The sequence below is a fragment of the Bidens hawaiensis genome, unplaced genomic scaffold (assembly GCF_021521415.1).
Source record: "Bidens hawaiensis isolate Kalapana, Puna unplaced genomic scaffold, B.hawaiensis_p1.1 tig00001685_1, whole genome shotgun sequence".
Taxonomy (NCBI): domain Eukaryota; kingdom Viridiplantae; phylum Streptophyta; class Magnoliopsida; order Asterales; family Asteraceae; genus Bidens; species Bidens hawaiensis.
Window position 1 is genome coordinate 1,838,529 of NW_027491095.1, and position 16,636 is coordinate 1,855,164.

The following is a 16,636-nucleotide window of genomic DNA, read 5'->3' on the forward strand; positions in this document are numbered from 1 at the left end:
TATATATATATATATATATAAACAAAATATTTAAAAGCTCTCTGGTTCCTTCTTACATTCTCTCAAGCCACCAGACTGGTTTATTTGTAAATGAAGACTTCTCATGCATTTGACCTGAATTCACGGATATGGGTCTCACCAAACCAAGATAACTTTAAACGGGTTATAACATCTCATTAGGGATGAGATCGGGATGGTATCGGGATTGAAGGTACCGGTACAGGACCCAGGAAATGGTGCCTGTTGTGGATGCTCTAACATTATATTAAAAAATAATAAGCGGGTTATGGATCTCACCAAACCCATAGTTTTTAAACAAGTTATAACATCTCATTTATTTACGAAAGCATTAAATCATCAAACTCTAAGTAATTGATTAACTTTCTTATTGGTATATTCGCAATAATATAAAACTTATATATTAAAAGTTATAAAAAAACAAATATAGGTAAAATAGTTATATTAATATAACATTAATAATAACATACAATAGGCTAACACGTCGTTGACGATGCATTAAAAAGTCTAACGCATCTTTGTCGATGTGTAAGGAAGTCTAACTCATCTCCGACAATACGTTAAGAAGTCTAACACATCTTTGACAATGTGTTAGAGCCGGATATTTTTGGAATTCTAAAATTTGGAGGATATTTTTTAAACATCTTTCCAAAATAAGACTATTTTGGGAATTTTTCCTAAAATCTAATATAATATAAAAATTCCAATCACTTTGGAAATTTGCTACGTAATTCAATTTGACAAAGAAGCTGCTTAGCATATATGCAAAACAAAATCTTTATTGGAATGGGAAAAACTTTTTACTGGAAAAAGGTGAAAAGACATCGTGTGTGTAAATGTTTCTTTCTTTTTCCCATAAAATACTTTTGACATATTAATAATCAAAACTGTTTACATACAAAAGCCAAATATCTATACTATTAAGGGTATACATCCCTCAATACTATCATTTATGAGCCAAATGACCATCTTTAGTCTCCTTAAGTCACGCATGAGTCATTAGGGGGGGGGGGGGTGTCTTAGGTGGAGTGTTTCTGTGTAGTGCCACCTCACGACGTGATCCCTCACCGGTGTGACGGGTGTAAACCGGTGAGCCTAACAAAAAATAATGTCTAAGTAACTATATAATTATTCAAATTTAATTAATGTAAATGTACGATGGATTAGTCTGACGAGTGTATGACAAATATAAATTGTAAAATTTGCATTTTAATTATTTATTAGTTTTAATTAATTACTCGTATAATACATGAATCTCAAACATGTAATATGTATATATGTATGTGTGTGTGTATATGGAAGATCATACACGAAAAGAAAGATTTTTACAAGGAAAAAAAATAACGAAATAAATCATAATATATTCAATTAAATTAGAAAAAAAAATAGTTAATCTTACTATATTATTAAAACAATACAAGATATAAGCTTCCAAGTCATCAGGTTTCCATTTATAGAATTGTAACATAATTCACTAATTAATGTTTTTCTACAATCATAACCTCACTAATTAATGTTTTATATAATAATAACCAACCTTTTCTTTTCAAATGATTTAAAATCCGATTTGGACCACAATTATTTATAACTGATTTTGTGTTCTCTTTTTTAGTATTGATATTATTTAGCTCAATGATTTGTATATTTATATATTTTCTCATTCAACCATTTATACATATTTTTCATGCATAATGTGGTTTTGTAGAGAACACGGTAAAAAAAATTTATGATATCTACATATATATGACGTTTGAAATATTTCTCATCCGTATGTAACACGAGCCAATATTCTAGTATGCAATATACGTGTGTGTAAGTTACGTGTATAATATGTAGTTATATTTTATACACATATTTGATAAAATATAAATATATTAATAAAAGTATGAACAATTAGGGTATCTACACATGTTCGCCCCTACATCCCGTCTCAATGAGACTTACTCGTGTATTTAGGATAGTTCAATCGTTCTTAATAATAATAATAAACTACAGTGAGCTTGCAAGGTCCACACCTAAAGCACAACGTACAGCTTTAGAATGCATGCATCATGCATGTGTGTGGAAAACTGTAGTATAACATACATAGAGCACACACATATGGTGAAGGCTAGAATCAAGGGGGGACATCATCTAGGGTTTGATGAAAGGTTAGTTTAATTGGCTTAAAATCTTAATCTTGGACATTGTGACTAGTGATTTTGACTTTTAGCATAACAAAATATAGCAAAGCATCAAATACATGTAATGTAACCAAATACAAATCAAGGACTACTAGTTTAAATAATTTCTTTTGTCGAGCTCTATGTACTTGATACCATTTGTTTTGTATATTTAACAGTTTTGGTTAAGGGCTCACTTGGCTCAATGGCAACTGGCCAAACTCCAAGAAATACAACTTGCATTTTTACTTGGCTAATCCACACTAACTAGTCGATGATCATCTTAACTTTAGTATAAAGGAAATGCACATTTTAATTCGTTTGAGACATACTAACTTAGTTAACAGTAATTGTTGGCAGTTTGTTTCAGAATATCCTAACCATATGTACACGTTATATTGTGATTGATGTACGTACGTATATATACATATGGAAGATTTTACAACTGAAACTTTATTATGTGACTGAAAACGGTCCATAGTGTACTTGTGCTATATCATTTGACATGTCACTGATAATGATGCGTTGTATCATTAGTTCAATTTTCTAGTCATATCAAGCCAATAAAAGTCTAAATAAGGTAAAAAGCCATTTAAAGATTGTAGTCAAGCATACACGGTCAATAAAAGTCAGCAAATGATCGTACCAATATCAAAGTTACATCGATAAACATCACAATTGACTTGTAGTGTATCATAGTAAGATCAATAAAGTCATAAGACTCATAATTAAGTCGTACTATTTCAAAGTTAATTACATTAATAAAAGTCATTCACAGTTTTTTACAAGAAATTATTAAAAACGAAACTATAATACAAAGCAAGGCCAAAAATGCACAAAGCTAAACAAAAAAACATTACGAGAAACATATATATAAAAGGACAACTCCATTTAAGCCACCAGATGCATTGATGATTGGAGTTATGTTGAATCTATAAGAAGGCATTAACATTAATTGCATCCACTAATTTTGATAAGGGAGTTTTAACTTTCTCAAAAACCAACATGTTGTAGGCATACCATAAAAATTAGAGTGGAGTAGATGATTGCGAACTCAACTTCACTAGCTCTCCACCAAGAGGCCAGTAATCAAATCGTTTTAGCATATATGCATCCAATGAAGAAAAATGTGAATTAGTGACTCGACCTCTCCCAACATAAACGGCACATATGTGATGCACTTAGAACCCCCCTGAACTTAAGGTTTGGAAGAAAAGATAATATTTCGACCAAAAGTCTCCAAGTTACCTTAAGGAGAATCCATTTGTGCCAAAGAAGGTACTTAGCAAAATAATCTTCTAACGAATCTACAACCCAATAACTAGCGTCATTGTCTGATTTAAGACTAAAGTTGCCCACCAAGGATGGTAGATTAAATAAGTCCAATAATTTATCAAAGTAATGTAAAGTTGAGTTTCTAAATTGAAATAGGACCAAACAGTCGGATCATGAATCAGACCTCTAACATGTTTAGCTGGAAATAATCTAACAACTGTTAGTTGGATCGACCATTTTTGTACAAGTGATAATTAAACCGATTCTCTAATTGAACCGGGTTTGAGTGATATTATCATTTTTTTAAATAAGATATATCATGCAGAAAAGAAAATTATTGGTACTGCATTTATAGAAAGCTAAATTAAATAGCATCCTTTCAAAAAAATATCTTCTGTATTTTTTTTCCTTTTTAAAAAGCCATATATTTTATTTATCTATTATTAGCTTATTAAATAACGAAATTTACAAGTAGGTAAATTTTAATGGGGTTGGTGTGTAAAAAAACAATCTCGAAAAAAGTAGTTAGAAACAGAGTTGAACCTAGAGACGTACATAGGTACATGGTATGGCCCCAGATACGAGGTTCCTCACGTTCTTCGTTGCTGTAAAAAAAGTGCTACGATCAAATTCAAAACTCAGTAACATCAAAATTTTAATTAAATTGGATTTTAATACTCCCAACTTTCGCCTATTGGCCGCTGACACTCCCAACTTACAAATTGGCCGTTAGCACTCCCAACTTTTCACATATTTTCTTGTACTACTTCCGTCGTTAAAAAACACTAACGTCGTTAGTGTTTGGGCAAAAAGTGTAAAATGGCTAAGTTAAAGGTAAAATTAAAACTTATTTTAAATATATCCCACCACCATCACCTTCCTCCACTACACTACTACTACCACCCACTACCAATCGCCACCTTCAGCCACTACCTACTACCACCCACCACCGCCACCACCACCACCGCCCACCCACCTCCTGCCAACGCCTATCACCACCACCACAACCACCCACCACCCATAACCACTGCCCCTACCCTCAACAGCCTCCACTACCACCATCACCACTGCAACCACCCACCACAACCACCACCTGTTCGTGTAGTTGGTGTTGGTAGGCAGCGGCGGTGGTAGTGGGGTGGTTGCAAGTGATGGCGGATGGGGTAGTGGTTATGGTGGTTGCAATGGTGGTGGTGGTAAGCGGTGACGGTGGTGGTGGTGAGTGGCTGTGGTGGCGGTGTAAGTAGTGGTGGTGTTAGGTGGTGGCAATAGGTGGCGATGGAGGGAGGTGATGATGGTAGAATATATATTTTTTTTAAAAAAATTGATTTTACTTTTAACTTAGTCATTTTACACTTTTTTCCCAAACACTAACGACGTTACTATTTTTAACGACGGGAGTGGTACAGGAAAATATGTGAAAAGTTAGAAGTGTCAGCGGCCAATTTGTAAGTTGGGAGTGCCAACGGCCAATAAGCGAAAGTTAGGAGTATTAAAATCCAATTTCTCAATAAATTACTCAGATTTTATTGGGTGGTTCCATGAAGAAATCCTAATATCTTTGTAATCTCCGGTTCGATTCTAAGGACGCTCGGGTTTTACTATCAGTGTGTCTTTGGACGGGTAGATTTTTCTCAAAATTGTAAATAACTTGGAAGTGTTTAAGGGTTCCTTACAGCTGTTTTGGGCCAGCTGGCGATAGCCTTTTGCCATCGAGTCACCTGTACGGAGCATCTAGACATTTTATGTTTGTTGGCCATTTAAAAAAAAGACACCCCATGCGTTGTGGCAACACGAACTTGATTCGTAAAGGGATCTTAACGTCTTTGCCAGTACTTTGCCAAAAACCCGAAAAGATTTAAAGTCTTTCTCTGTAACCAATGGCGGACCCAAATTTTTTTTTTCCAATGAGGTCTCAGTTTTTTCGTTTTACAAAAATTTTGGGTCGATCATTATTCGGGTCGAGTCGAGGCGAGGAACATAATAAAACACGGAAATATGGTGTCATTGGAAACGAGTAAATTGAAAGAATCTATATTAAAAACTAGATAAACATTGTTTAATTTTTTTTATTCGTACCCGAAAAACATAAACGTAATTATAAACTAGATATATATAATCTTACATACAGGACCAAAACATGAAAAACTAACTCTAACACAAATAAATGATTAATTATAATATATATAAACAAGATAAATAATAAAAGACATGAAAAACTAACTCTAACACAAATAAATGATTAATTATAATATACATATACGAGATAAATAATAAGAATATGAAAGACAACGTTGCCATTATATATATTGCAAAATGATATCGAAACATGTTTTATATTGATAGATACAATAAAAACGAATATGGATATCGGTTCTGATACCGAAATCTATGCCTATGTTGTTCGGTTGATACTGGTTCATCTCATCACAATACCTATAAGAAACCGTTACTCGGTATAGTTTATGATAAGAAAAAAAATATTTTATTTTAAATACAACTTATTTTTTTAAAAATTATATCAAACGTTTCAAAATAATTAATAACATCCACATGTTTAGTTATTTTTAGTTAACGAATTGAAGTTGTTATATAAAATAAAATTATTTAAAAACAAAAAAAACAGTTAAGGCGGTGCAGTAATTATACTACAAGTCTATAAAAGGTGAAACTTGAAATTTTAAAAAAAGCTAGAAACACGTCATGCGACTAATGTGAGACATCATGACTAGCTACTCATAAGTAAGTTTTTTCGTGTATAATAATAATGGATATGATCATATATATATCTTGTATTATCTGTCAAACAGTCACAAACACGTCACGTCATTAATACATTAGATTTCGATCATCATTCAAACGCTTATTTAGTCTCAAATGTTACGTTCACTTTCAAAACTCAATACTTATTTTTTACATTTACTTTTATCATAAAGTTGTTTTTTTATTAAACTAGTTTTAAAACTCTCACCAAGCTAAATTTTAGAATGTTTTTTAAAATTAAAAGTTACATTGCGAAAAACTGGTTAAAATAGGTGTTTTGAAATTCTAGAAGAGTGGCATTTTAGAATTAAGAAAACCGGTAATTGGGTTGGATTCGGTAACTATCCCATGAGTCATTGTTCAACCATCACGTAATTGGAGCATCATCATCTTTGATTTCGAGATGACAAATTTTAAAGAGAGTTTTGAAATATTGATTGATTGTGTTATTAGCTGTAAAAGTTAATTATACTGATTTTTGAAACCATACGTTACAAATTTTTTAAGTTAATTAATTAAAATCTTTTATAGTCGCTAGGTGTTCAGAGCATGAAAATGCAACCTTTTATGTATAGGTGTTACACCCATGGCTCCATAGACAGTTGTTCGCTTACATTCGAAACTCCGAAAATACGCATTTTCATCTGAAACCAGGCAAGTCCACCTTGTTTTTTGTTTATTTAATTTAATAAATTTTCACAATTCTTCAAAACAAAATATCTAAATAAACATTTTAAGTAGTTAAATGTGAAATGGAATATAAGAAGTTCATAGAGGTTCATGTCTTTTAAACAAGAAGTTCAAGGTTTAAATACGAACAATGAGACTAATTTAGGATTACAAGTGTAATGCATTATGAGTAACGTTTTTCATTTTCAGAAAAATATGAAATGGAATGTAGGGACAAGGTATTGATTTTGTTACCAAAGATGAGGGCAAAATATTACAGCTAATAAATTGGAGGATGAATTAGGCTGAGGGGTGTGGGGGGCTCTAACGGGGGCGCGAGTGGGGGCTCCAGCCAATAATATTGTGACGTGTGGCAGAGAGAGAAACTGGATAAGATGGGTGTTGGAGCCCCCGCTGGAGCCCCTGGCCCTGGTGTGGAGGGGCTCCAGCAGGGGCTCCAGCGGATTTTTTTTTTATTTTTTTATAAATATATTCAAAAAACGTATTATTAAAAAAACTCATAAATTATTAAAAAAACACACATTAAAAAAAACACATTAATATCTAAAAATAAAATAAAAATTAAAGTACTAAAAAAACATTATTCTTATTCTTCGGCTTGGTCTTCTTCGATCAACCTCTTTCGGATACGTTCCTTTTCCAGACATTTTGAATGCGGCCCCGTATAAAACATCGATTGGTCTGGTGACGACCATAAATCGTCGTAACTATAATCTGAATCTAGGATTGGGTACCAATTTCCAGACATTTTTGGGTATTATATAGGAGTTTGGGATATTATATATGAGTTTGGAGATTGAAGTTGTGTTTTGATATGGTTGAAATGGGTTGATTTTGGGGTATTATATAGGAGTTTTTAAAGGTTTTTTTTTTTAAAAAACGGAGCTCAACGGCTCTTTTGGGCGGGCCCACCAGCTTTTCCTCTCTCTTCTCCCGCGACCACACTCACGCCTGCCTGGATTTCCGCGCTCGCGCCCCGCTCGCGCCCCGGCTCGCGCCCCGGTGGTGTGGTGTTAGCGCCCCGAAACGCGAGCGGAGGGGCTCTCGCGCCCAGGATTGCGCCCCACACCCCTCAGCCTTAGGAAAACCAAAAAGAATTAAAATTGGTCAAAGCATAGGGGATCCTGGGAGGTTGACTGTTTGAGGTTTAGTCATTACTGATTACTTGATTTAAAGTTTTAAACTGAGGCAGGATGATTTTATTTTAACACAGCCGGGCATCCTGGGTGTCACGTGACCGGTTTCACGACACACGAAGTTAACCATGTGGTGAGTCAGCATTGCTTCGAGTTCACTTATTGGACCATTGTCTCTAACTATAACCTGTATTCTCCGGTCACTTTACCACCGTGCCTACCGGCTAGAGATATTTTGTGGTGAACATTTTATAATAATATTTTAAAAAAGAAAAAAATTATTAAATTAAATTAAAAAGTATAGTATATTAAAATAACTACTTTCCTATATTTGTCCCGTAGACGGTGTAGTCGGATCCTATATAACTCTGATTACCCCTTCTCTCGTAACTTCAACTTCAAATTCTTTTGGTCTTCCTTCACTTCATACTCTTTCTCTCTCTACAATCTTCATAAAGAATCCTTTTTTAGCTTTTCCCTTTAACACACACCCTTTTGATATTATTTTGATTTGAGTTTTGATTCCGGGTGAAGCTTCTTTGTGACTAAAGATCCATTGGATGCGGTTTGGTAGCTAATTATTTTGTATATATACAAAATGGATAGCTATGAAATGTTACGTCCGATCAAATACACCCAACACAAAAACGTTACAACAATGGTGGCTGCTTATAATCCGTTAGTGACGTCAGCAAAGTCTAAGAAGCCGTTAAACCGGCAAACGACGTCGTTGCCGAAAGTTGTACGGATTTCAATGACGGATCCTGACGCCACTGATTCGTCCAGTGAGGACGAGGACGAGCTGTTTGTTAGAAGACGGGTGAAAAAGTATGTGAACGAGGTTAATATTAGTACTCAAACCTCGTGGAAGACGACGGCGGAAAGTGGTGGTCGGAAAAAGATTGAGGTTAAGCAGAAGGCGGTGAAGGGTGCCGGTGCGGTGGTGACGGCGGGTGGTGTTCGGAAGTTCCGAGGAGTACGACAACGGCCGTGGGGTAAATGGGCGGCTGAGATTAGGGACCCAGCGAGACGTGTTCGGTTGTGGTTGGGAACATATGACACAGCAGAGGAAGCCGCCATGGTGTACGACAATGCTGCTATTAAACTACGTGGTCCCGATGCTTTGACTAATTTTGTTACTCCGCCGGCTAAGGAGTCAACGCCGGAAGTCAGCGTTCCGTCGACTTCCGGTTATGAATCGGGTCATGAGTCGAATAACCTTCAGTCTCCTACTTCTGTCTTACGGTTTGAGACCGAGACAGGAGTAGGACAGACAACCCGTTGCCGGACTGAAAGTGGTAAAGAATCTGAGGAATGTCAGTCAGACAACGGGTTGAGTCAGGAGAAACTGGATTCCCAAATGGTTGTGGAATCTAGTTTCGCTGAAGATTTGGACTTTAACAAGTTGGAAATGGATGTGCCGTTTTTGGATAATCTGTTTAATTATCCTACAACAGACGCTTCTCATATTGAAATCGACTCGGAATTCTTAAAATACTCCCCAGTCGACGATTTCGCCTTAGAGTTACCCGAACCGATCTATATAGAAAGTGAAGCCCCATCCACGGAATATATAACCGACGACAGCTTTGCTGAAACACAAACACCCTTTGATGAGGCACAAATATGGGGTACGGAAGCTAACAAGTTATGGGATGAAGATTTTGGAATGTGCAACGATATGATGCTCGATGTTACATCGTCGTCGATGCTAAAAGTCGATGATTACTTTCAAGACATCACTGGCGACTTTCTTCCCGCTGATGTAATGACGGGGTGTTTTTAAAGTCTAAACAGCCGTTGGGTCGCTTGTATCGCCCAACAAATTTTGCACGGATCACAGTTTTGTTAAACGGCAGTAGTAGTCGTGGTAATAGTAATAGTAAAATTATTAATTTTATTTAGGATCTCTTTTTGATGTATCTTCGAAAAAAAGAAGATTTGAGTGAGTTTATGGCTAGAAGAATAATACGTGTGATATCTTTATTATCGGATTTTATGGTTAATTTTGGTCTTAATTTTTTTTCTATAATTAAGTTTATTCGGAATGAATGAATATTAAGTAAACTACCTAAAATAAAGATCCCGTATTAAACATATAATTATATCAGGATTAAAATAAGAATATATTAAATGGAAGGCGTGATTTGCGGTAAGGGTGGCTATTAGTTTTGACCGGTCGGTGGGAAGTATGAATTTAGTGGGCGATATGGTGTGCACTGCAGATCAAAAGATAAGCACGCGGTGCTGGTCGGGCTCACTAGCCATCATATACGGTTCAACCGTGTTCTCACAAGTTCATAAAGGCACAAAGTAATGAAGAATTGTGGTATGGGGGTGAATATATATTTTTGAGTTTAAAGGAGAGAAAAAGTAATTATATTATTTTTATTCGATAACTTGTTTTTTTTATTTTAAATTAAATAAAATAGTTAATTTATGTTAGACATGTTTTATGTTTTTCATTTTATTTTACAGAGAGGAAGGATTACTCGCTCTCTAACATTCCACTAGACTACCAAGTCTTGTTTAAGATATTTGATTATTAGCATAAACTTAAGTAAATTAATATGTTAGATTAATTAAAATCACCATTATGTGTTTAAAAATATATGAAAAAACAAACCCCATATTTCTTTCTTCTACTTTGTCTCTTTGGTATAGTATAAAGATAAAACATTTTGGAACTAGCACACATGATAGAGGTGTGCATTTTTTTTTTTGAGATTTCCATTCCATTCTCTAAAATAATGTGAGGGGAGTCTTCATTTTTTAGAGATTATTAAAAGTTGTTGTGAGAGGAGAAAAGAGAATATAATATTGTTCATGGTTAAATTTGGAGAAACATATTGTTCACCTCTATAATTTTTTAATGTTTTTGAAAGTGGTTGTGAGTGAATGAGAGATAAAAGGTAATGATAAAAGTATAAAAAATATTATTTAGTTGAAAATGTAAGAGAAAAAATGATGTTTTTAGTATAATTATAGAGACAGGGATGGAGAATGAAATGAGAATGCTCTAATCCCATTATGTGTAATCCCATAAGGGGGACATTGATATAATTTAGGAGTTAGTAAAGACATATGCAACATTTGCGATGATAGTGGTCGTGGAGATGGTGGCAACGGTGGTGGTTAGATGGTGGTATAGAGAAAGTAGAGTGCAAGAAGGAGGAATTAAATATATAATAAAAAAAAGGTAGTATCAGGAAAGAATGATTTTGATAAAGTTGGATTCCTTTTGTAATATGACTCCATTCGGTTGACTAACTAAACACTCAAATTTTCATTCCATCATAACAATCCATTACATTTTGCGTATAAATCATGTGTATCAAACGCTACATTAGTTTTATGAAAATTGGCATATTTTTACAAGTGTTAATTACAGACATGCAAACTAGAATCCATCTTTCTTTTCAATGACATTAAAGTTATAACTACTGGGAAGGTTTTCGATATGGGATGTTATATTACACCCTTTGCATACACTTATCAACTTATCATACAAGTCATATTGGTCTCATACAACTTGTATAATAGATGTTTGAGTATGTCAAAAAGGTGTATGAATAACCAAAGCCTTTTGAGTATGACTTAGAACTATGGTGGTTTTAGGGAATTGTTATTCTAATAGTAAGGCCAAGTCATTTCACATTGATTTAGTTAGCTTTTCACGGTTGTTAGTTATGAATTTCAAACATGTTACGTTCTACAAACATTGAAGACTAAATTCTTAATTTAAAAAAGAAAATTGATTTTATTCCTAAAACTAAAATAGCATATGGGTCAAACGTGTTTTCTTAGATCATTTTCATCTCTTTTTATATCAGATCATCTTTATAATATGAGGATAATGTCAAGGTTTTCATCTGATTTGACACTCTATAGTCTATACCATTTCTAAGTCATTATATAATGCTTATAACAACTATTGGGAATCACTTATTGTTCCTCATATCTACTCATATTTTTATTATGAGTATTTTTGAACAAAAGAAAGACAGATGGAAGGAAATATACAAGTTTCTAATTGAAGAAAGATAGAAACCAAGAATGAGATGCTTAAGTGTTATAAAACTATAACAAAATTTAAATAAGAATGTACTTTAACCGAATAACAAGGAAAGAGACTGAAAAGATAAGCTTATTATTGTGGTTTGTAATATAAAACAAACTTTGTGAATAAATGATCACGAGTTGATGCGTGTTGCGGAAACCTCATGAAATTTCATGTGAACATTTTTGGCAAATTCATTAAAAAAATGTTTATCTTTACAATGAACATGTCGTGCTAAACCGGTGGATATTTTTCAAGAGTCACAATTGTAAATCCATCTTAAGTTATGATTTTTTTTCTTTTTAACAATTTAATATCATCTTTATCTTGCATTTGTAATAATTAAACCCAGAACATCACATATGTAATGGGGACAACATACCACTATATCAATAAGTGATAGTTATCTTAAGCCATTATATTTGAGGATATTTGATATCACCAATCTTCCTTTCATTATGCAATTTTAGTTTTTTTTAGCTTTATAACTTAAAATGTTGATTTTATATAGAATCATAAATTTAAAATTGACTAAGTAGATTTTTGATTGAAAATGTAGAATTGGTAGGAAATAAATGTAAGGTAAAGATTTGGTGATACAAATGTGTGGTTGTGATGGTCTCCAAGTCATGGCATATGAAAAGGGTTATGCATCATAATTTCATTTTCATTGAATACAATTATAACTTTACAAGATCCGGAAGAACCTTTTTAAAGTCAAGCAACCTATACCTGACCATGTTTATTAATTTTCCATAATTAGATAACAAAAGAACTATTAAAAGATTAAAAAGTTCATATATAAGACGGAGGTATAATTTTAAATTTAATAAAGGGATGACATCAAATTATCAACGAATGGCAAAGTAAATAACTTTTCAACTTTCTGTTCTAATTGTATTCTTATAAGTTACTTTCGGAACAATAAGTTTCAACTAAAAGGTTATAATAATATAGTATATTTTTAAGTTCGTTTAGAATACCTGTTGAGTTGTTGGTGTCAATGACGAAGTTTGGACGGGAAATGTAAAGAGCGCCGGACTCAATATGTACAAAACTTTTTATGAACGGGTGTGTAGGCCGGGCTCAACATTTTCGGCAAAAACGATTAAATTTACAATACGTATAAAAAGTTTAAGACAAAAAAAAGAGTAAATTAACACTACCGAGAAAAAGAAAACGGGGTGGGGCCGAGGCCACAACAAAGCTTCGTCCATGTTACTATTTGGATGATTATACTAGAAGAAACTACGAGATTGAATATTTCTTTAAATAAAAAAATTTATAAGAAATTAACGATATTTGAATATTGTTAGTAATTTTAGTTAAGTTTAGCATAAATATTGTTACAAGTTACGAAGTATGTAAATATGTTATTTGTAAAAGAATATTCTTATTTCCAGTACATTCGAACCGTGGATAGTCCGCTAACAAGTCAATTATCAGTAGCAACATGGACGATAAGTAGTAACCGAGTCAAAGGGCTTACCCGGTGCGCTAGGCTACCGCGTTCGCGTAGGGGCAAGATCGCTTCGCGATCCAATGTGTGCGGCTTTATTCCACACCTTTTTTTTTGTAAGAGCCTGTTTTCACTCATTGAACCCGTGACCTCAAGATAAGAAAACAACAACCTTACTATTTGCTCCAATGTCCGCTCTCAATGAGTAACTTAGTTACTACTGACATATCAGACTCAAGAAGACTGACAACTTTCTAGCTAACATAGCTGAATAACCGCCAACAATTCTAGCTGCCAACTAACATATTTCTTTATGAAAAGTTGTATTGTTTCAACAACAAACATTATGATAGTTTTCCATTTTCCAACCATAAAGCATATGTCGTCATTTTATGATGCGTTATTCTTGTTTTTATTTTGAATTATCCGATTAAACATTTGATGAGTAACAACATAAACACTTTTAATATAAAAGTGACTAGTACACGACGAATAAAGAGATCATGAGATTTCCAAAAAACGAAACCTACAAGCCCTCTCAACTCTCTAGCTCCAATAATAACGGTATACATAATGGGACAATGAATGCTCAAGTTTTGGGCGATATTCATCCCCCCGGGGGGATATGTGGGGCGACAAGGAGGGGGGGGGGGGGAGCGACAAGTTTTTGTCGCCGTCATTCATTTGAGAATATTATTATTATATTCTTTTGTGTGTGGCATATACACACACACCATTACACTCCTAAAACAAAAATTCCTCTGTTACTGACCAGACGTCAAATGTCATAAATTCCCTTATTTTGTAACCCTCCACTACAAATAGCCTAAGTTAAATAGATCGAAAATAAGTTTGTAATTCATTTGTTGTGTCTTTTAACTCCCATATTACTCCTATGATTGCACGCACATCTCATTATAGGTCTGTTATGGTGATATAGAGTTCCACTTTGTCTCAATTATTTTTTCTAAATGACAATGATCGATCTTTATCACTAGGATGAAAACCAATTCCCATACAAAAGAAAAGAAAAGAAAAACATAACTGATTTCATAATTAATTGGAATAAACAAAACAAAACCACAGGCCTCTTGGCTTGGGGTGTCCTCTTCGAAGAGGGATTTTCAAGTCGGACATGAAACGTTAAATAATCGAAAACGATTGAATCCCATTACATGTAGACTTGAAAAATACGACGTTCAAAAAAACATAAAATAAATGCTAGATTTTGTGAGGAATAATTGTAGTAGGTTGCATGTCATGTGGGGTTTATGACAAACCATAATCCTCACTCAAAGGCGATAAGAAAGAAAAACCAAATCAAACTTTCCCTCATTATTATGTCTCAATCTTCATTTTAATAAACATTTTAATTTCCTTCTAACAATTAATACCGATATAATCATATTAAAAAATTGTCTCTCACTCTCGAACTAGCCAGTATTTAATTATAGGTTATCTTACAATATCCAATTTGATAATTTATGAAATCACGATATTAAAGTTAACCATGCATATATGCGTGCATATTAATATTAATAAATAAATTAAAATATTTTGACAAGGGCACATGCACCGATCAGCCGGTGTCGTTGATAGCCGAAAGACAAGGGCACATGCACTAATTTTGACGTTATTTTACTAATCTCGTGAAAATAACGTTAAAAGTGGCGGAAGGTTAATCAGGCATCATGTGGTGGCGTTGATAGCCGAAAGACAAGGGCACATGCACCAATCAGCCGGTGTCCCGATGATTGAGTGCTATGTGCCTTATGTCCAAGGCTTGATGCAATACTACTATCGAGCCGGGGGTCTCACCGGAAGCAGCCTCTCTATCCCATATCTTACCCTCCTCAGACCCTACCATAGCATTGCTATTGGTGGGATATACTGAGTACGATGATGATGATGATGATGATGATGATGATGATGAAAATTAAAATATTTTGTGTGGAGACAATTAATATCAAAGGTAGAGCGTGTGTAGGGTTGAGGGAAATGAAATTTGATGGTAGTGCAAAGTGGTGTAATAATTTAAGAAACAAAGAATTATGGTTATGCATGTGTTATATGACCCAATTTTTGTATTTTTTAAGTCACCTCCAAACTTTTCGACATTTGCAAACAGATTTTACAAAATATATAGCGTTTTAATAAAATAAAAAATTGTAAATCATATTTTCATATAAGATTTACAAAAAAAAAGGAAGTTATGTTTTAACATTTAACTAAATTTTTTGATCCATTTAGCGCCCTTAAAACTTCTTCAAAGGTATAGTCAAGTAGTCAACCACTTAATGAAAAGAGTGTCACTATGTATGATTTTAAAGAGTCAATACACTAGCCAATATTATCAAGTACGTATCAAAATACTTTTTATACAAGTTATATGAGTAAGAATTATATACTCCCTATTTTGATTTCTGTGTGTATAGGTTTCGACTTTCGAGTACAAAACTTTAACTCTTTAAGTAGTAGAGAGAGTTATAATATCCCAAATATTGGTGTCTATTATACTTTAAATATTATACTGAAATATGTTTAGATCCCAATATTTTGTTCAAGAATGAAATTTGAGAATTTTAACGAAGGTAGTCTTTTGTGTGGTTTTTAGCTCAACCTGCTAAAAAATGTGGGATAGTTTCATTGACTAAATATTATTTTAAAATATAACGTATGTACTAAATTTGGTCAATTAAAGGTACGTTTATTGATGGTACTTAATGTACGACATGATTCTAAATTTCTAATCCTGAATTGATGGGAATAAACTTTGATATGCGAGAGAAATTAGTTGATACGCAACATTGGCTTCATGCTTCTCATTGCAATAGATGTATTTCTTTTTAATATAGAAGTATAGAGGCATAACAACCCAAGAAAATGGCTAATTTTGTTACTTTGTCTAATAAAATCGGACCGATTGGATGGAAAGTTATTCGATGTTTGATTGATAAAAAAGAAAGCAAATTCTCCAAACTAGTTAAAAAATCAACCAACTCAGCTCAAGATGTTTAGAATTTTTCTAGCTAATTTACCCGTCACTTAAAGTACTTTTAAACTTACACTTTTG

The 16,636-nt window shown here is 33.7% G+C and overlaps 1 protein-coding gene across 1 annotated transcript; it reads left to right on the plus strand.

Annotated features, from left to right (window-relative positions):
* The first annotated feature begins 8,003 nt into the window (after positions 1 to 8,003).
* Positions 8,004 to 10,143, plus strand: LOC143593012 (ethylene-responsive transcription factor CRF4-like). The gene has a single exon (XM_077072767.1). It carries the CDS (start codon positions 8,643 to 8,645, stop codon positions 9,828 to 9,830), a length of 1,188 nt encoding a protein of 395 aa, XP_076928882.1. The 5' UTR covers positions 8,004 to 8,642; the 3' UTR covers positions 9,831 to 10,143.
* Positions 10,144 to 16,636: the final 6,493 nt, after the last annotated feature.

Coding starts and splice junctions, on each gene's coding strand:
- LOC143593012 (XM_077072767.1), top strand. CDS start 8,643: ATGGATAGCTATGAAATGTTACGTCCGATCAAATACACCCAACACAAA.